Below are 22375 nucleotides of genomic sequence, written 5' to 3'. Positions count from 1 at the left end.
AGATTGAGTCTCGAGGGGACAACTTCATTGGTGCTGATAACATAACATCTGACAGCTTGCAGCAAGAATAGTCTCATCCTCCCAATTCTTCCCTGCCCCCCCCCACCCCTCCACCCACACCCCAATAAATGGCTCTGTTAGAAGGAAAAGACAGGAAACCTTGAGCAATTTTTTTTTTACTTTTACTTATGTATTAATCACCTGCCTCAGTTTCACAGTGGACCTACTGTGCTGCTCAGTAGGACCTTAGGCACTGAAGTGACAGGTCCATATAAAGCCACAGATACCAAGGTAGATACTGAACTACTGCATGGTTTGCAGACATTTGGGCGCTGAAAATTAATTGAGAAATAATGTTGTGTTATGAGTGGTGTTTAGAGGCAGGAGACATATAGACACATTCTGGTGAGGAGGTGGCATTTTCAGAAATACACAGATGATTAAAACATTCACAGTTGGTATGGTAAGAGAGAGTCATTTCTTTGTGAGCTTATGACATATGAATGCAAATTCCAAAAGGTGAAATCCATGCTCTCCTTCATTCAGTAAGAGAAGAGAAAATAAATTAGTAAGTGGTAGTACTAACCTTCTCCAAAGTATCTTTCCTTCCCCAGGAACAGTTCAGAGAAAACTACAGGCCTACATTTTCAATGGGCCCAAGAAACCTGCATGCAAATGTTGCAAGTGTAATCATTTTCACATATGAAACTCTGCCTTTACAACACAAAGGGTTTCTGTGCATGCAAAAGAATGCATCCAAATTGTATTTCTTGTGTATTTCATGGGACCCATTGAAAATTTCAGCCATAAAATGCAAAATGTAAATGAACTACAACTATCTTAATTTAACAAATGTGGGTGTTGGTGTCTTGTAAGAGGGGATTTGAGAAATACATGGATTGTCAATGTGTGGCTCTGATATCAGTTACTAATATAAAGCACTCTATAAGTACTAAACAGAGCTGTGGACATAATGCAAATTCAGTTTTATAGAGGCTTTTGAGATTTCTAAATATATTTTCATTCCAATTAGGAACAAAGCTTGAACATTCCAAGATTCTTCACATAAGAACATTCCAGGAAAAAAATATTTCAGATCAGATTTTCATTGCAATTTAGATGTCTTAAAAATTATATTCTATATAACACAATTAAAAAAAATTCTAATCAAAGAGTCATTTCAAGAGGAACAAAACAAAAGTTTAGTTGTGAAAATGTTAGAAGAAGATGGTCCAACATGTTGGAACCTTTTTATTCCCTTTTTTTAATTCCGTAAATAAATTTAGGCAAAATTGACATGATTTTGCAAAACATTTAGATTTCAAAAGAAAATGGTTCTCTCAAAGTTTTTCTGATCATTTCTACTACTGAGTATTATCAGTACATCTCAGAATATTTCTCAAAAATGGGTCAGTGTCATTATCCCTATTTTACAGATAGGGATATTGATGTATTGAGAAATTAAGTGACTTGTCCATAGTGATACAATAAGGCTGTCACAGACACTCCTGATTCCCAGTCCCAAGCACTTTCCACAGATCATGCTGCTTCCTAATCAGTTACGGGAGAATATATCTGGAATAACTCTAGTGAAATCAATGGCATTATTTTAGATTGATACTGGTTTTACTGGGAAAAGAAGGTCGCCGATGATTGTAAAATAGGCTAGGGCAAGTCTCTGCAGTTTTATAAACTGTGACAGAGTCGTGTCAGATGGCTATAGGAGAGTAATCGAAGGCAGATATATTAGCCCCAGGTTAAGTAGGTCCCTTTTCCCTGGGTAAGGTAACAGGGATGGTTCCAGAACAATCAGGAACCTTCTGGAGACAATTAAGACAGGCTGATTAGAACACCTGCAGCCAATCAAGAAGCTGCTAGAATCAATTAAGGCAGGGCACCTGAGTTTTAAAAAGGAGCTCACTTCAGTTTGTGGTGTGCGTGTGAGGAGCTGGGAGCAAGAGGCACTAGGAGCTGAGAGTGAGAATGGGGACTGTTGGAGGACTGAGGAGTACAAGCATTATCAGACACCAGGAGGAAGGTCTATGGTGAGGATAAAGAAGGTGTTGGGAGGAGGCCATGGGGAAGTAGCCCAGGGAGTTGTAGCTGTCGCACAGCTGTTCTAGACAGCTGCATTCCACAGGGCCCTGGGCTGGAACCCGGAGTAGAGGGCGGGTCTGGGTTCCCCCCAAATCCTCCCAACTCCTGGTCAGACACAGGAGGAGTCGACCTGGACTGTGAATTCAGAAAAACGGCCAAGCTGAGGGCTGCCGTGAAGCTCCAAGGCGAGCAAATCTGCCAATAAGTGCAAGACCAACCAAGGTAGAGCAGGAACTTTGTCACAAAACACAAAGGACAGTTTTGAACTAGACTTGGAAATGATTAGGGAGCTGTGCGTAAGTGTGTGTGGGGTATACTCAAATTCCTTTGTTCATGAAAATGGGCAGGAGCAATCTGTACATGCTGGAACCAGGGGAGCTGCAGCCTGCTGGGGACACAGATGATGGAGTTGCAATAGGGATGACAAAAGGAAATGATGATACAGATGAGGATTTCAGCAGAGAAAGTTGAGCCAGAGGTATATACAAATAATGTTTTCAAAGTGGGGATAATCAGGTGGACCATACGTTGCTGTTAGTGGCCTTACGTTTTACAATAGATCTGATCCTGCTCTTACACCTGTTGTAATTATACTGATTTCAGTTTAGTTACTTTTGATTTATACAAGTGTTAGTGAGAACAAAGTCAGTCCAAACAGAGAAGACTCAAGAACCTTTTCTGAAAGAAGATGCAGAACACATGCAACCAGATAAGATATTCACTAGATTCACTTGTAAGTGCATTGGTGATAACGGCATTTATGGACATGCTCTATTCCGGAGAACATTTCTGGAAATGTTCTGTCACAGTTCAGGGCTAGCTTCTCCTTTGGCCCATTTCAGGCTCTGCAAATGCAGTCCCCTAAAGTGTTAGGCAACTAGCCTTCACCCGTCCCAAAATTCTCACTCTCTTTAAATTGGATCCTGGGGAACAGTACCCTGTGTACTAGCCATGAGGGCTCATGCAGACCCAGCTAAATTCAACTGTCCTATAAGATTTCTCTTTAGGGGCTGTGATCAATGTGCACATACAGTAAACCAAACAAAGTAATGTTTAATCTCAACAGCAGGAACACAGTGTAACAGGAAAAAGGGTTTCTTACACAACCGTCTACTTGCATCTGTCTTACCTAAAGCTTAGGTAGATCTAGTTTACCCCAGTACCCAACCCTCTGAGTCTCAGGGGACAGTCTGCTCACCTGTAATCTCGGCCCCTCTCCCTCTCTCTCTCTCCAGTGCATCAGAGACTCAGGTTTGTATCTACTTCAAAGGCCTTTGTTTCAGCTTCCCACCTGAAGGTCCCCTGAGGTTACAAGCTGGCCCTTTGCCCAGTGGGACCAACCAATATTTACCTCCCATAAGGTCAGAGCTAAACTTCAAAGGGAATGATGCCTGTATTGTCCCATTAAGTATCAGTCTTTGTCTGCTTTCCTGCCTATCTGCCCACCTATTCTTGCTGGAATTAACCCTCTTGGTAATTATATAACAAACAATAATAGTCAAACAGAGGTACACATAATATTCATAAAATATTACAGGAGTTTTTCCAAATCCTTCATACCTTCTATGGCTCAGACGTTTGTTCGATTCAAAATTTCCTATTCCAGAAGTGTTTCTTTTATGAATGCTATACCACCCCTCAACCAATGGACATGAAAGATCTGTGTACTGAAAGATTTGCTAATGAATTGATTTGAAAAGATAAATGAATAGTTTCACCAGTCTGGGTAGCTAGTTACAGTGCTTTTTCAATCACTTTCAGCTTTCTCCTTATAACTGAAAAATAAGTCATTGAATTTCCTTTCATGTGAATGCTTTGCATTTTTCAAGGATTGTTCAAGGACAGCAGCATTAACATTCCTGCTTAGCAGGTCACATCACAACTTTTAACAAAGCCAATCTATGGGAAATACACTTGAGCACCACTGGTACTCAAGTGCAGAAAATAAGCAAAGGGCCTATGCACTATTTGCATTCCACTTACACCCTACTTTGAAGGCTTAAATTGCATAGACCTCATGCTGTACCTATGCCCAGGAAGAACCTCACCCCCTGTGAATTATACATGAGAACTCTATATATGAACAAGTTAGTCTGATTCATGCTTCTTTCTTGTTTGCATTGAAAATTACAGTCTGGCTCCAGACTCTCCAGCTAGGTGTTACTGTGAAGTTTTAAAATCCCAGATATCCTACCAGTTGGGTCTGCAGCATGCTGAGAGCCTAGCAAGTGACCAGACTAAGGTCCCCTCTGCAGATTAGTGGATATAGCTGAGCTAAGTAAGGGAATGGTCTTCACAGCAGATGCATTGTGCCTCTTGGGACAAAGAATAAACAATACTTGGTGCAATCACATTTAGCAAGATGTTGTACTCATCAACACAAGTTGGGCTTGACTCTAGAATCCTGTATTCTCCTCATCCTTCTCCTTTCCCCAGCAATCAGTACTAACATCAAGAGTAATTAAAAAAAAAACAGGTTAAACTAAAGGGGGCATCTCAATTATAGTTCATAGAATACCAGGGTTGGAAGGGACCTCAGGAGGTCATCTAGTCCAACCCCCTGCTCAAAGCAGGACCAATGTGTCTATGACACAACATTCATTGGACATATTGATAGTATAAAATGAACTCCCACTGGCCAGAGAAACCCTGAAAAATTCCTCCTGTGGAGTGGGATATAAAGATGGTGGCTCCTGCACCACCTCCACCACCTCATCCACCAGAGTTGTCCCACCCATTATAAAAGGTGGAGAGGGGCCTCTTGGGGGCTCCATTATTGCCAGTTCTCTGATGATGGAAGATCTTCTGCCAGCAGCATAAGCTAAAGCTTTCACACCTAGGTAGCTAATAAACCGAACTGATTTCCTGTCAGTCCTTGCTCGCCTCCCCTGCATCCATGATATGTGAGCTTTGCTTGGGTCCAGCAGAAACTGGGCCCCATATGTTTAGGGCCTGAGCAAAAGTGCAGAGAGGTCAAAGTGAGGCTTTCCATAGGCTCTAATGGGCACTGTATGAGGCTTTTGGTGAGCATCTCCAAAAAGCTTCACAATACCTTGTAGCAGAAACTTTCAGCAATATGGTGTCATCTGCATTGTCTCAAAGTAGGCATTCTGACTCCTGAGCACCCTCCATTGCATTAAATATGATGACTGAATTGCAGTTTATATATCTACATACTTTCACTATAGTTAAGGCTAAGGTTTTGTCAGTTATTTTTAGTAAAAGTCACAGACAGGTCACGGACAATAAAGGAAAATTAACGGAGCCTGTGACCTGTCTGTGACATTAGTAAAAATAACGAGGGGCAGGGCTAAGTAGGGGAGAGTAATGGAGTCTCATGGATGTGGGAGGGGGACTGACAGGCCAAAACCCCCGCCATGGCTGGGGGCACACCCCCGGCACCAGCGACCGCAGCGGGGGTACAGCCACGGGGGGCACAGTCCCCGCTCCAGAATTGGTTGCGGCTGCAGGACAGGGGCGCACAGCCTAGCTGCAGCTCGTGCCAAGCCCAGGCAGCAGCCATGGGGGGTGGTGCACGGCTCTGGGAAGCCACGAAGGGGGCACACGACCCCCACTGCAGCCACTGGGCAGCAGCACACGGGCCCAGCTGCAGCCCCTGGCAGAAGCCATGGGGCTGGGGTGCAGTGGGGGGTGCAGTCACCGGGGGGCGCACAGCCCCCACTCTGGAGCTAGCTGCAGAACAGGGGTGCGCGGCCCAGCTGCCACCCCCACCAAGGCGTGGCCGCAGCAGGGAGGGGAGGGACTGCGCACAGCCCTGGGACGCCACAAGAGGGGCACACGGCTCCTGCTGCAGCCCCCAGGCTTGGGCACAGTGGGAGGGGTATAGCCATGGGGGCGTGCACAGCCCCGGCTCTGGAGCTGGCCACAGCTGCAGGACAGTGGCGCACAGCCTGGCTGCAGCCCCCTGCAAGGCAGCAGGGTCCCGGTTCCAGGCATCCAGCCCCAGTTGCAGCAGGGCAGGGGTGCATAGTCCCACCTCCAGCCCCGGCTTCAGCTGCTGACAGCTGAAGTGGAAGAAATCACAGCGGTCCAGTAAAGTCATGGAATCTGTGACTGCCGTGACCTCTGCAACTAAATCGCAGCCTTAACTATAGCATATTCGGTTTTTATACAGCACTCATCCCTGTGGTATCTGAGCACCTTCCAGTAGTGCATTAAATCATGTGACTACACATCTGTCAGATGCTGTTTGTTCTCTCACTCTCTCCCCAGAGGAAGACACTCAGGCAGTGGAGCACTCTGTTTTGATAGTGTGTCTTTTTTTGTTTTCATACAGAGACACAAACACACACATGCATGCACACCACTTTTGCTCTGTGTAGAGCATTAGAGAAGGCAGGTCAAAGAAATGTGCCTTGCACTTGGAGTGGAGAGGTTTGTGACAGTCCTTATTTTCTGGGGAAGTTCATTCCACAGTCTCGGATAGCCCCCAGAGAAATTTCTATCTCCTGCCCAGACAAGCTTTATTCTTATTGCTGAGAGTTCCACGTTGCCAGAGAAGTGAAGTTGTCAATGATATCTTCATCCCAGAGTTTTAGATGGTCTTTAAGATATCCTGACCCCAGACCATGGAGCACTTTAAAGATAAAGATTGAGACTTTTAACTTGATTCAATATTCTTTGGGAAGGAAGTGGGGGATAGTTTGATATGTTCTCGGTAGCCCATGTTACTGAGGAGATGGGCTGTGACTCGCGGTAGTGAGTGCCTAACAACAAATCTATAGTACCAAATTCTATTCTCTTACCTAGGGCACAGCAGGATGAGTTTGGGACAGAGCATTAGCCTTTGTTGTGAAGTCTTCAACTGAAAGTTAACTATTATTTATCTTAACACAGATTTGTGGGATTGAATATCAAAGATGGAAATATCAGGGGCACATAATGTAAGATGTAGCAGTGGGCTTTATTTAAGAACCATTTAAGCATACATTATGCAAAGAGACTTTAATATACACATTTCCTTACCTTGATGATATTTAATTGACTATTCTTCGTCTGGTACAGGAAAAGAAAGAAGCTCTTTCTAAACATCTAAAGGAGCTCAGTCCTTCACAATTTATATGATGGAAAAAGTAAGGAGGGTGAGCTAGACCCACCCCTGCTGGTGTACAGAGGGGCAGATTCCACCTTACTGTTCCAGTGAAGGCCACTGCACCGTGGTGGGTCCTTCCCTGGGGAGGGTAGGTGTTAGGAGGCTTATTCCTTCACCCACTTACTTCCCTGGTCCTTCTTGCATGAACAGAGAGCAACAATACCCGAAGTCCAAAGGTGCAAACAATTCGATGTTTATTGGGCTGAACTTCCAGCAAGCATGATTCCAGTTTCCTTCCTTAGTGTCCCCCTTCCCAGCTCTGACACCACAGAGCCTTACCTGTGGCCCTGTTCCCATTCCTACCCTTAGCAAAACATGATTCCAATTCCCCACTCCTATTCCCTGTTCCCATTTCCTCCCATCCACCGACCCACTTACCCACTTCCTGATTGACTGCAGACTATATAGTAAAACTTGAGTTCTGCTTAGCTATACCTTAACCAATCATTTTACTGAAATTTAACTAACCAATCCTAACATATTGTAACTTGATTATTTAACCAACTATATCCCACCACCTTAATTAGTTTACACCCAGCAAAATTAATTATACAGCAGACAGAAACAATCACAGAACCAAACAGAGACCATGCAAAGTGGGAACTATAATGACAAAACAATACAGAAGTGAGGATTTTACAACTACATCTATAAAGACATGAGGGTTTCTCAGCTGTGTCTATTGATAAGTGAGTTCTTACCAAACAGAAAACTATCAAACTAAACTTCCTTTTACATCCTCTAGGCTCTTCCTTTTCTCTGGAGGTGATAGATTAGATCACCTTTCTAACAGCCCCAGATTGCCTTATTTCAATGTGACTAGTTTGGAATGTGAGGATGTGACCGGTCGCTTCCCAGCTTTTGGCTGCCTCTGCTGCTTAGCCAAAGCCCTTAGCCTAAGAACAGGGCCTTAGACGGTCACGGTAAGAGAAGGCCCTTACACCGGCAGACATTGATTTTGTTTCTTTCTTTTATACCTCTATAACTAGCTAAGTGATAAGAATACACCTAAATTCTTAGAGTATAGACCTCTACAGACAGGCCTGAATATCTATATCCTAACAATAGGCAGTATTTCAACCATCATCTTCTCCTGGAAGCTCTGGCATGGAAGGGTGGTTTTAAGGTCCATTGGGGGTTGTATACCTGGCAGAGGCTAGAGAGTTGTTGAATCAGTGCATCATCCAGCTCCCTTGGCTACACTGCCTTCCTGGCCTTCACAGGGCACATTTTAACCCTACAATGCCCAACGGAGGAGAAGTGCTCGGCCTCCAGACAGATTTTCTGTTGCCTGGTACCTTGACTGGTCCAGTGACTATCACTACAGTTATTGTACACATTTCTATTAGCCAGTTTGGGAGAGGCTTTTGCAAGCCCTGTAAGGAACTAGGTCCAGCTCTCTTTGGCCAGAAAGATAATCAAGGACAATACAGAGCCTTCTGAGCGTGAGGAAGTGAAGAACAAGAAACAAGAACCTCTGATGAGAAAAAAGAAGCACAAAGCAAATTATGCCATATGTAGATGCTAAGCATACAGACTACGAGCACTGGTCTGTTTGCAGTGAATTGCACTGAATGTCAGCTGTTTGTGGAGAGTTATTTCCTGCTACAGCCTGGATCAATTCAGGGACAAAAACATAATGAAAATCTTTATAGGATTTTTGCCAAACTGCCATAAGGCAGTTTTTAGTCTTAGCAACCTTGACATCATCCTTTTTACACAAGCTCTTTAGATCTGAGAAAGCTTATTTCCCTACTGAGACCCAGCTTATGCAAATGGATATAACTGTAAGGCACAGTCTTTTACATCTTTTGCTGCGATAAGGACCTGGCATCTCTGTCTTGGGACTTTGATGATACTGAAAAGAGCTGATGGTGTGCAAAGTAAATCAAATTATACCCTTTACCCCCATTAGAATAACTGCACTGGAGCAGGGACTCACTCCCAACGGAAAGCAATTTAGTCAGGGCTACACAGCAACGCCACTACTGTAGGATGCCCAGGAAAGGTAATGAAGCAGCCTATCTCTTGGCCAGCCAGTGAGCTGCCTTGGCTGGTCACAGGTACCCCAGAGGTGTGGGGGTGGCTGCAGTTTGTGCTGTTGCTCCAAATTGACTTACTGCATTGGGGGCCCACTGCCTGGGAGCAAATCTGACCTCCTATGTGAAGTCATGAGTAAAGAGATCACATATCTCTCAAGTACCATTTTAAAGGTTTATTAGCTTTATCCCTACTAAGCAATCATATCAATGAGTCAATGGAAAGTAAAACTGATTTATTCAATTAAAAATAGCTCCAATATGCATAATTGTATAGATATTATTGCTAAGCAATCTGTTAGCAGTTGTTAAAATTCTTCTCCTGGAAACACTTACCTCTGTGTAGGCCTGGGTCACCTGTTCATACAAAGACTGATGATGATGGATGGCCAGCTCAAGGTCTTGCATTTCTGATGGGAGGCCTCCTTCACTACACATTTTACACCAGGCATCCACACCTGAAAGGAACTGAAACAATTCCAAAAGCAATCAGCAGGGTGTTTCAAACTCACTAGCCAGGAGGTAACAATATTACTATTGCAGTGAACCATTTACAGAGTGCCATAGATGAATGCAGCACTGAGCAGAAGGTGAACGGTGTCAAACTAATAACACAATGCCAGGAGTTTACAGGAGGGAACAAAATGGTACAGACCACACAGGTGACTGTGATCCTTATACACTCAAAACTTTGTAGACCAGCTGGGCCTAAGGGAGGCTTTAGAAGGAGGAGGATTCTGTTTCTCCTGCTTTACAAGTAAAGTGCATGGGCACTTTCAAAATAACTTCAGGAATACCTAAAGGAAGGACCTTTGAATAACAAACAGGAGAAATACAACCCTGCTTCTAAAATCAACATAAAAATATAGACCGAAAAGAAGCAGTCAGTGCTCTAATTGCATTTAATATTGTCAGAATTCCCCAATTGTTTATGCTTGAGGTCCACACAGGGGTGATTTTACCACCAACAAGCTCAGCACAGCTATTCACCCGGCCCTAACAGCACACACATGAGTAACAGAAAACTCCCATTAAAATCATCTTTGACATTCATTTCAGTGAAAGGAAGATTTTCTAAGTGTTAAAGCAGTTCTCAATCTGAGGCTGGCTCAGGGGAATTGGTAATAGGATACCAAGACTTTCACCTCTCGGTCATCAATATGAATCTGGCCCAGGTCAGTAGCAATCAGTCATCAATACCACCGGATGGTGTTGAGTGGCCTATTTGAAATAAGCGGCTAGTCTCATTCCAGTTGCTAGTGAGCAGATGTCCACATTAAAAAAATAAAAAAACAACCCTCACCCCAATTGATATGAATTAGCACCTTTGTTGGCAGCCTCAGCAGAGAGGCCAGGGATTGAATAGGCTCAGGGGGTGAAACATCTTTTCACTCCTTAAGGGCTCAGGGCTGAGACACCATGACAGAACAATGTGAGCAAGTCCACACTTCTGCTGCCTGTTATATAACAAAAGGACTTTACTCTTCAGGGCTCACATCACTTTTTAAAATGGAGCCTGATCTATTGACATACTTTCTAATGTGCTCAGATGTTGCAGACACCTACCTACCTTCCTAATGTCACCTCATTACTCTCTGTTAATATTTCCTCTTCCTCCAGCTTCTTGTTAAACTAGCTCCCCTGTGCTTAAGGATCTTTAAAGCCATCAATAAAAGAACCAGCTAATAATAACAACAGATGCAGTATACCAGAAGCTGAACGCACAATGGCTACAAAACCACCCTCGTGAACAGATAAAGCTGTGATCATGAAGTGCTCACCTGTGGCTTGTTAGCAAAGCACTCACTTAAAGCATAGAACACACTGAGCTTCAAAGCAAAGAGTTTCTATCCCAATCTCATCTGTAATCAGTGTGTTATTTTTATTATCAGGGTAATTTTATTCACAGTACTGCTTATAGTCAAGGTTTGAAAATGCCTGCATTATAAATCCTTATTTTCAAGACACTGTGATTCAGCGATAAAAATGAATTCTGGGCTAAAACCTGCAACTACTCCCACAAGATACCACTCTGAACAAAAGGAGTGTTATCTGGAAGAAGGGATTGGGGGTCAGGACTCCTGGGTGCTGCTGTGTAGACTTTTGCTGCTGATCTGCAGTACCTATCTAGGTGATATTCACACACACACTGCTGCACACAGCCTAAGTAAACGGAGGCTAGTGCCAAATATATTGGCCTTTGATCAAAAACATGCACCATAGGAAGCATGGTTTGACTCTGCAAGGTTTTTTAGCAACTAAGTAATCAGGTTTTATGCAGGGCTAGTGGCATTCACATTCCCATCTCATGTCAGGGCATGGGGCTGAACTGAATTCCCTCTAGGAGAAACCAGCATAGGCTGGGGTTCCTGCCACTGGAACTACATAGTCATCGATCCAATGGCTTCTTTCTTGACTTCTAATCACATTCTCCCTCTCAGACCAGTGCAGAAACCCCCTAATACAAGCTATTCTGCTCATAGTCCCCAGATATACACACATTCCCACAGTGGGGCTACATAATGAGGAGGGCCTTATGATGGTCCTCTGTACCTAGGTAAATTTCCACTTCTGTGTCTCAGTTTATCCCTCTGTAAAATGGGGATAATAATCCTTACTTGTCTCACAGGGGCATTGTGAGAATTCTTTAATGTCTGTAAAGGGCTTTGAGAGTTGTATGTAATACATTGGCTTCGTGCATTAAATCACATCTCTAGTACTGGCCCTACTGACTATAATAACAACATGCTCTTGAACTCTTGTAATGGAGGCCTGAGTTTTATGGGGTTGAAAAGTCCTGGGTTTGATTCTCCCCGACAGACTGTTGGTATGTCTGGTGCCATCGATCCTGACTCTTTGGTAAAAGATGCTCTAAAAGTGCCGAGTTATTATATAACCACAGCCATGATGCCAAAAACCACAGTGGCACTCAGGTTTAGAATGTCTGTTAGTGCAATGCATCCATGCATGGGCTGGAACTCTTCAGCACCGGAGAACAGACCTCTGCCACTTGCGCTAACGGAGTAACTTCGTTAGTGCTGTTACCCTCTAGAGGACCAACCCCTAGGAGGAAGTGTGACACACACTTTACCAATGTGGATGGCAGGAGGGAAAGGGCTCAATTTTTTTTTTTTAAATGAACTTCGGCAAAGTATTAGTCATATTATGGCACAATTAATTTAGGTACCTTGGAAAATGGCAGAGACATTAGTTTATCACAGTATGATACACTATGAAGACACAAGTGCCTTTATAACATGCACATGTATTTTCATGCTAAATATATATTTATACAATAAAATCGTGGTTTGTTGTGTTAAAAAGATGCGTTTAAAATGTAAATAACTAATTAACTGTTGGGTTGGAATGGCAGTTCTGTAAGCTGTTACTGTCTATTGGGTGTGCAGAACCGTTTAAATTAATTGCTTAAATACCTACTTATCCCATAGACTGGAACAGCTCCTATTGGGAACATAAAAAGCTGCTTAAATGTGATTTGAAATGATAGACCAAAATGGCTCTCTTAAATAACTGTACATGTTTTACAAGCTTCCATGAAAGACTGAAACAAAAAACCCCTCCCCCAAGACATTTAAAAACAAACAAACACAAAGCCTCAATACAAAAAGCCGGTGTGTTTCTGATTTGACCCAAATAGGCCCTGTAAAGTCATAAGCCAGATTCATCACTTGCCCTAGGGTTTATTCACTCAGGCTGCAAACCCTGCAGTAGCCAGGTCGGGAAAGCCCACCACAAGAAGGCAGTGTGTTACAGCACATGCTCCTACTTACCCTTCCTCCAGAACATACAATGTGTGAGTAAGCAAGCTGAGTCTCATGCCTGCTATGCCTCAAGGTCTGTGACCCCTGACTGCCTCTCAGGCCAAGCTCCGACACTCTGGAGTTCCCTATTAGCTGAAATTCCTTGTTGAGTCCTCCAAGCAAGAAGTCACTTGCGGGCAGGTTCTTCTTCTCTCTAGCTGCTTTATTTGCTGGCACCTTCTCCTGCTTCAGGGACTGAGCTAAGATGTCCTGAATGTACCTGTCTCTAGATCCCTTCTTTCCTCCCACATTCCAAACATTGCCCATCCTGTCCCATCCCTGCCTGTGCACCCCATCTCACACTTTAATATAGAACTATGGATTGGTGGAGATTGATTGTTTACACAGGAAAGGCCACCCCACTCCTCCCACAATCACATGAGGAGATCTCAGATTTGCTTAAACTCAGAGACCGAGAATCATAGAGTTTAAGACCAGAGGAGACCACCAGATGATCTAGTCTGGCCTCCTATATATCACAGGCCACCAACACCACCCAGCACCTATCCACTAAACCCAGCAACCAAAATTAGACCACACAGCAGACTAAACTATTATGTGCCACAGGTGGAGAATAGGAGGGAGAAAAATGCACTAGTGCCTCAGGTCCCTGCAATGGTAGGGAAAAGTGGCCCTGACTAGTATAGATCCTAGCAGAGAGCTTCTGAGAGCATAAAGTCTGCTTGGGTGGGGGAAAACTGAATGGTCCATTGACTTTTCAGAGGATCAGCATAAACATCCAAATTCTGCTCACAGATGCTGAATGTATGCAACACCCATTACTTTTAATGGGAGTTGTGCATGTGCATTTCTGAGGACAGAACTGGATTCAAAGTTAACGGTTCAGATCTTTGGCCAACTGAAGACGTTAATTTGCTCTTTCTGACAGGGTTTTCAAAGTGAACACTTTAAGAATACTTTAAAACTCTTTTAGGAACCACTGTCAAGTACAGAAAGAACCTGGTATTTTCATTCCTGCCTCCCTTGACAGTCTATGGGCCAGAATCCCAGCTTGTGTAAATCAGCACAGCTCCATTGAAGTGAAACAGGAATAAGGCACAGTTTCATATACCTTCCTAAAACAGGCACAATCCGATATACCCTCCTGTCACAACGTGGTGTCAATCATACTTAAAAATATAGGGCCTGATTCCTCTCTCACACTGGTTTTACACCAATTCACCTCCATTTACATGAGTAGAGTTAATCCTCATTTATACTGCTGTGAGAGGAAAATCAGGCCTGTCACCATTTGAAGTGGGAGGCATTGGGAAAACATGCTGTTGAATGCCCTCAAACTCAGACCCTGACCTGGGTGATGTGGTGGGGGTCTAGTACTAAGTATTTTCACCTTTGACCAAAAACATGTGCTATAGGAAGCTTTGTTTGACTCTCCAAGGTTTTTTCTACCTTTCTTTATTTTGGGGGGTTTCTTTGTGATCTATTTGGTATTTATCTACCTTTCTTTTAATTTAAAAAAAAACAAAGCTTTGATCCTAGAGCTCTTTCAGCCAAGTTCAGCTTGACCTGTGTACATGTGACAGGTATACAGTACAAGATCCAGGAAGGCAAATGTAATTGTGAGGCATACGAAGACAGAGGGAAGTTCAGCTCCTAGCATTGTTGATTCAGTCTTTCATCCTTTCAAGCTAAACAAATTGAGTTCCATATAGTTTGTTGTATGGGAGTCTTTAAGATGAAACTTTGAAAAACAAAGGTCCTGCCTTCTCTGCTTAGATGTTACAGATACCCTGGTTCTTTTCATTAAAAAAAGTGTTTGCCTCTGTGTTTGCCAGGACTGTGGTACAGTGGACTGTATGCCAGAAGTTTGATGGCTAAGATTCTATTTAAAAAAGGAGTACTAGTGGCACCTTAGAGACTAACCAATTTATCGGAGCATAAGCTTTCGTGAGCTACAGCTCACTTCATCGGATGCATCCGATGAAGTGAGCTGTAGCTCACAAAAGCTTATGCTCAAATAAATTGGTTAGTCTCTAAGGTGCCACAAGTCCTCATTTTCTTTTTGCGAATACAGACTAACACGGCTGCTACTCTGAAATCTGTGAAAAGATTCTATTAGACCCACTTCCGATTGGCATCACAGAAAAAGTGAGTTGTTAGGAGAGACTGAACAAAAAGACGGTAACGGTCTGTCAGACTGGATTAGGGAGGTTTGACCAGGATCACTCTGGCGCTTGGGGCAAACCACTACGGAGACCTAGGTCAGGTGTAACAAAATAAAAGGAGTTTATTTGGCTGTCACCCTCTTCAGACAGGGCACCACAGACTCAGCTTGCAGCAACAAGCAAGGTTCTGATAGCAAACAATAATCTCGTGTCAAGCCTTCCTTCTGTCAGCGAGGCTCCAGCAGGTGGCAGACTCTCATAGAGGTCACTGGTAGCAAGTCTCACCAATAGTCTTACATCAGGTCTGTCTTCTTTTCAAGGAGGTGCTCAAAAACACTGCAGGTGGGGCGTCAACTTGAGTCCTGCATCATCTTACCTTCCTTTCAGGTGGTGTTAACAGGCAGCACGCTCTCAAGCAGTTCCTGGCCCCAGCCAGGCCTCTCTCACAGAGACAGCTGGATGTCTGTTCTCCCCAGCTGAGCTGTGCTTTCCTCTTCTAATACCGCCCTTCAAATGCAGGTATAGTGGGCAAGGCTGATAGAACCCACAGCAGCTCAGTAGCCTTTTCCTGGCCAGTGAAGGGTTTGTAGTCCCCATTACCGATAGGCAATCCATGCATCGGGTTGGCAAGAAGAAGACAGAGTAACACTGTCAGTAAAATGGGTGAACGTGTCATCAAGGCTGGCACCATTTGAAGAGAGAAGGGTGCAACAAGAGACATGATCTGAGCTGCAAGCCAGGGCAGAATTATTTAGGTCCAAGGCAGTGTGGATCAGAAATCTAAACCTTCTTTATTGTATACAGGTTATTAAAAATAATCCATTTCAATAGGAATGTCTGATAGGCATTAAGCTCAGTCTCATACAAAATTCCTGATACCTAACATTTTGTAGGGTACCAGAGAGATCAAATTACTAAATCCTCAGTGTATAAGTAATCGTTTATCCTACTACAGCTACTGAAGCAAGCCAAATATTTCAGTTCCAGCTGATGGAGCTGTGAGTAGGACATGCTGACTCCCACATCGTATTTTTCCAGCATTCAGAGTTTATTGGCTTCACATCAATGCTCCCCTCCCACTGAACTGTCTCTTATTCCAACTGCAGAGCAACTGCCGCTCAGCGTTAACAAAAGCTCTAGTTTTCTCAAGGCTGAGAGACTCCAGTCACTGTCAGGAAGCAAAAACTTTTGTTCCTTTAAAGAGCTGCCAAGAGAAGACTGTATTTTTAGACCCTTTCTTTCAATTTTAAAGAAAAAAGAAGAGTTGTTAAAAGTGATGTTATTATGAAGCTGTTTTTAAGCTACAACTGAGGCAAAGTATCTATTCTGATGTTCAGAGGGCAAGAAGACAACAAATTCACCCAAACTAACAAGCAGTTCAATCCAGGTTTCTATTACCTTTCATGTTATAAAATTTCTTAGCAACACTTCATAAATTGCAAACAAGCCTAAAAGTTCAGAAAAACAGGAGTTCACTCATAAAAAACAAAGTATTATTTTTCATGATATCTTTAAATAATTCTCTTTTCTCTTTTTCCATGTGAATGTATTCCTGGTAGAAGATTAACAGCCCTGCAGAGAGACTGGTGTCTAAACACTATGGTGCTCAATGTATCTGAAACATGACAGCCCGATGAAAGAGGGTTAGTGTGTACAACCCTTACTCACGTGGATAAGCACTTCTTCAGAACAATAGCCCCACTGGAGACAAGGGTGTATTTTCACATGAGTAAGTGCCCAGGAGGATGAGTAATGGCTCTACGTTCTGGTCCAGTGTAAGCAGAAAATACAAAATCAAGAGGAAATCTGCCATAATTCTAGGGCAGAAGTTATAAATATCCTGTTTTCTGTTTGTGCTGGACTTTCCCTGGACACCTTTAGCTGCCTTCTGAGACAAACATTATTTTCTTCTCTGAGATCAACATTATTAGCAAATAAAATTTCAAGTAAACATCTTTATCTGCATGAACACCTGTAATTTTAAGGTACTCACCAACTTATTTGAAAACAAAACCAATTTCACTTATCTCAAAAGACCAAACCATGGCCCCAGTCCTGCAAATGCATCTGTATGGACGGATCCATGCAGATCCCATTGATCTGGGGCTGTGTATGCGCACAAGGGCCCATTGGCATGGATCCATCTGCTAGATGTCTCCCCCTTCCAGGCTAAAACAGAGTGCCTAATGAAAACAGGATTCAGTTGTATCCTTTTCCCATCAGGAAGTCAAAGATCACCAACAGAAGTATCTCTTAGCTCATTCCAGAATCTATTGCAATGATTAATGAAAAGCAAGATGCCTATAAACCAGGAAAGCCGCCCCCCCACCTCCATGTCCCCTACCCTCTCCCACTGCCTCAAAGGCAAAAACACGTTAGGAGTGGGTTGGAACTACCAACCTCTTTGTCATAATGTGTAACACACATTCTATACCTCTTTCTGGGTTCTGCATACCTCTTCCTTTATTTTGTTGATTTCTGAAAGTTAGAAAATGTAACATTATAATATAATGTTTATTTAGAATTTATTAATCTATGAAGGAGTTTCTATTAGGAAAACTTCAACTGAGACTGCATCTGCAATTCCTGAGGCAGTTATAGGGTATTGTACCAACAATGATTATCATGTCTAAACTAACCCCACAACTGAATCCTACTTGAGAAAGGCATTCCAAGAGACAAAAAAACCCAAAACAAAACCCAGACTAGCTGCAAACATGAGGACTTTCACAGCAAAAGACTGCGAGAATCCCAAAAGACTAGCAAAAACAGATAATACACATTACATTCTGCATAAAGAGGATTCTTGGCACATTCAGATAAAAATGGACATCTGAAGATGACAAACTGTTAAATGCATCTGAAGAAACTTCAGTCTAAAAACTACATATTCTACTGTGTAAATGAATCCCACAGTCTAGAGGATAATAAAAAGTCATATAACATAGCTGGTCATGCTCCAGGTTTGTATATGAAACCTCAGGAGAAAATCTCCAGCCATTCAAATCATGGGTTATTAAATGAGCGTCAAGCACATCCACTCATTGGGCTTGACATTAACTACTGAGTCAAAGGAAGGAGCATAAAAAGACTGAGGAGTCAGCCTCAAAGCAGTATTTGTCAGCTGAAGGAAGAATGCCACTTACAGCCAGCAATCAAAGGCAGGTCATCACTTGCAAGCAGAGTGGATTTGGGCCTAAAAAGCAAAGGTATCATCTGCAGGCAGACTTCAAGTCTTTCCTAGTTAAGAAATTATTAAACTATGTTATTTCCTAGAAGATATACTTCAGAACTTTGCTCAAAGGAAAGAAGAAATCTTTTGGAGCTGCCCTAACTACCTTTATGGACTTCTGATGGTGAGACTAAATGAAATTAAAAACTATGGGTACTACTACAATATTAAATAATAGTAAATAATTTATTGAGTTTGATTAATATTAATTTGGCCTACAGCCCTTTGTTCTTACAAAATATAGTCTAGTATAGACCTGTATTATGTATGTGCATGCAGATATATACATACGTGCACATACATATTTCATTATCATCACTACTCTCCTACCCACAATAATCCTGAATTTATCCATAGAATAGAGATAGTCCTGGCAGCTGCACGGAAATGCAGAGAACAAGGCAGTGCATTACTGTACCAATGTACCTCACCTATGACTGGGGAGGATCACCTGTAAGGGAAAAGGAATGTTCATTAAATCCTTAGCCTTTCTTCTTAGATTACTAATAAGGGAATCGATTTGTGTCAATTACAGTAGAAGTGGTGGTATTGGTGATTTCGACACTTGTCCACTAGGAACCAGATTGAGACTCCCAAATTCACTGCATATAGACAAAGTAGCAATCAGATAAGAGTTTATTTTAGTGGTTACCAACATGGTTGTAGACAATTTTCCAACTCACTGTAACTCACCTGTTCAGCCTTCTGGTGAAATACGGCAGACATGGCTAGGATGGTACTGCGCTCATCCAGAGCTGCAGCAAAGCTCTTCCATTCTTGATCTAGCTGGGTAGAAATTTGTTTAATTTGCTGGGAAGCATAATGGCCTGCCTCTGAAAGCCTGGATGCAACTGACATGATCCGATTGATGTTGACATAGGCATTCTGAAAATTAGGGGGAAAAAAACATGAATAAACAGAAGGGAGAAACACGGCCATTCTGCATCTTCATTACAAATTCAAAACACCATCAGCTGGAAGGATGCAGAGAAGTTGGGGTGAGAACAATCAAGCAGCTTTTTAGATATGAATGAGTTGTAGTTTGTAGACATACTACCTTTCATTCTAAAAATAAATCCTACAGAAATATTTTAGCACATCATCTATTTCCCCCTCACACACACATTTTATTTATTTAGGGGAAATCATCTGCGACACCTGAGATGTCTCTTACCCAATTAGCTTCTTCTCATTTCCCGCTCTCTTTATCTTATTCTTGGTATTTCAGGTACATTCATTCACAGTTCTTGGTGCAAATTATAATTGCAAAAATGTTTACATTCTACATTTCAAGAGATCAATGAGATCCCTTAAAAGAGGGGTGCATTGTCACGAGATGGACTAATACAATTCCTTATGGAGAAGTCCTATAGAATTTTATTGGGATTATACCAATATTGTATAGAAATTTAAGAAGATGTATGAAATTGCTATAAAAGTTATATAGTTTCATGAAAACTATCTTTTCTATAGATTTTTTTAACCCATACCATAGCAGGGATAACATTTTATATTACATTCTAAATGTAGAAGAGTTCAAAAGACCCACTGAAAGCTTATCATTTTCTGTTTGTTTGATGGGAATTTTCCGTCAGGGGTTGTACTCAGCCTGGAAGCTCTGAAGACCCACTTTGTTATCAAGTGGAATTTCAGAAAGCCATTACACAAAAAGCAGCATGATACCCCAATATTTCATTACAACATAAGCCTCATAACAGAGAATCATCACAACAATATATTGATGCACCATCAAAATGCCAGTGTCAGGACACTGGATAGCAACAGCCTTATGGCTTTCTGGAACTTCATTTGATGCAATCACCTCTGTCTCCTTCTATTCCTCACTGATGGCTGGGAGAGGCCCAGCAATTTAGGACTCTTTACCTGTACTCGGTATTCTCCGGCTTTCTTAACAGAGGAGAGGTGGGCTCCCATGACAAATGTAGCCTGAGATCTGGAAGTGCATTGGGAACTCCAATCAGACCTGAAGAATCTGATAGCCACAGGATGAGCATCACTGGCCTAACAATTCCACAACTGGGAGGAATGCAATTTGAATTTCTCGGTCACAAAATCATGACTGACTGATTCAAGGGCTTAACATGTACATAAAATAGTCTAAGGTCCTGATCCTGCAAACACTTGAGGTCATGCATGACTCTATGTAGGTGAGTAGCCCCTGGTGACTACAATGGGACTATTCACATGCCTGAAATTAAGCACACATGTAAGTGTTTGCAGGATCAGGACCTCAGTGTGGTAGAGATGCATAACTTCAGTATGAATACACAGCATGCATAAGTATTAGACAATTCAAATGCAAATCAGTTATTAATATCATTTGTGCCCAGTTACATATAGCAGTGCAGCATATCGTAATATGGAGCCATGATGGCATCCAGCTTCCATTATAAGCCTTATTTTTGGCCCCTCTCTTTGCTGCTCCTATGGCCTTGGTTTGTAAATTTTGCTTGGCTTGAAAATAGCAAAGTAATTCTAAACGTAAAGGAGATTTATTCATTTTTTGGTGCAGTTGGAAGAAAACTGGTAAAACTCGTTTGGAGTTAGAATTACAATTTTTAAATTGCCATGATTGGGGATTTTGACTATTGTCCACTATGGAATGTGTCTTTGGGTCCCTCTAGCTCAAAAGCTGTAATTAACCTGAGCAGTTAGGCTTGCAGCAAAAAGACTTCTAAATAAGCAAGGCTTTCTTCCTGAAAATCCTCATGGCTGTGCTCCAGTCAAGATCAGCTTTCAGACTTTTTAGGCCAGACTTTCAGCTGATCTAAATCAGCATCGGGTGATTGTAATTAATAGAGTTATGCCATTTGCTGCAGCTGAAGATCTGGAATGCTGCTTTTTTTGAAGGACTAGAAAGCCAGTGCAGTTTGGATTTCACGTGAAGAATGAGCCTTTCCTACCGAACTTGGTTTTATTTCCCTGTAGAATTATATCAGTACTTGTAACGTAATGAGCATGACTCAGTGGAAGGAAAACAATTGTGAATTCTTTGGTTCCCAGTAACTGCAGTATATAAATATATTAAATAGTGGAGGGAGAAAAGGTTAGATTGATTGAGACAGAGCAGATGTTCCTAATATCTGGTTTTCCAATTAGGGGAGATTTATATATTTTTATATCTATCTATTTAGATGAGGATTTTCATTAACAAAACTGGAAGAGTACCAATATGTTCTACAGCTAACTAGATATCTTCCACAGCTCTCCCCACTCCAGCAGGGAGCAGAGTTTGAGTTTTGGACAGTCTATACCCTTACTCCCCAATGGACTTTGAGAGCTGCCAAGGGACAATGGGTCTCAGTAGGTTCCCCTGTCATTCTCTGCATGGTGAGCACCAGGTTGGCAGATCTCCAGGGTACTCTATAAAAGTTACTCAGGAGGGCCCCATAAGCCCACCTGAACAGGACAGAGAGAGGGAGAGAGAAAGAGAGAAACTGAAACTCTGTATGTGGAGGGAAGTAGGAAACTTTTCTCTGTATTTGAGGTAAATTGGGACAGGGATGCAAACCACTCCTGATTTAGTTTTTCAAAACCAAAATCTAAGTTCTGCAACAACCCAAATTACTCTTGCTTCCTAGTAATGGGAAAACACTGGAACCACTTCTCCTATCTATAAAGTTTTAAATAAAATGAGACACAGATCTCAACAACCAAAACCCAATTGTTAAAATATTACAAAATTATCCCTCTGGTTTTGTTCATGTTCATAAAAGAGTAAACTGAGATGTTCAATATTATTATAGGAACCTTTTGATCCTAGCAGGAAGTAAACAGAATGGAGAATGTAATGTCTGAGACTTTACTTTTCCTTTGAGCTCGCAAATTCATTGCTATGAACAGGCTCACGGAGGCACTCATTTTTAAAAATACTTCAGGCCCCTACTCCTCTCAGCCAACAGAGGTCTCCTCACATGGAATTGCAC

At 42.3% G+C, this 22375-nt stretch overlaps 1 protein-coding gene across 1 annotated transcript in view; it reads right to left on the bottom strand.

Moving 5' to 3' along the window:
• KALRN (kalirin RhoGEF kinase) overlaps positions 1 to 22375 on the bottom strand; it is a 765876-nt gene that overhangs the window by 387539 nt on the left and 355962 nt on the right. The window contains exons 7-8 of the mRNA XM_084643219.1: positions 19122 to 19313; positions 9586 to 9717 (exon numbers count right to left, since the gene is read on the bottom strand). Of these exons, the coding sequence (XP_084499345.1) occupies positions 9586 to 9717; positions 19122 to 19313 (324 nt within the window). The remainder of the gene's footprint in view (positions 1 to 9585; positions 9718 to 19121; positions 19314 to 22375) is intronic.

The sequence above is a fragment of the Lepidochelys olivacea genome (assembly GCF_965140295.1).
Source record: "Lepidochelys olivacea isolate rLepOli2 genome assembly, chromosome: 11".
Taxonomy (NCBI): Eukaryota; Metazoa; Chordata; order Testudines; family Cheloniidae; genus Lepidochelys; species Lepidochelys olivacea.
This window is presented reverse-complemented; position numbering and strand designations above follow the sequence as displayed.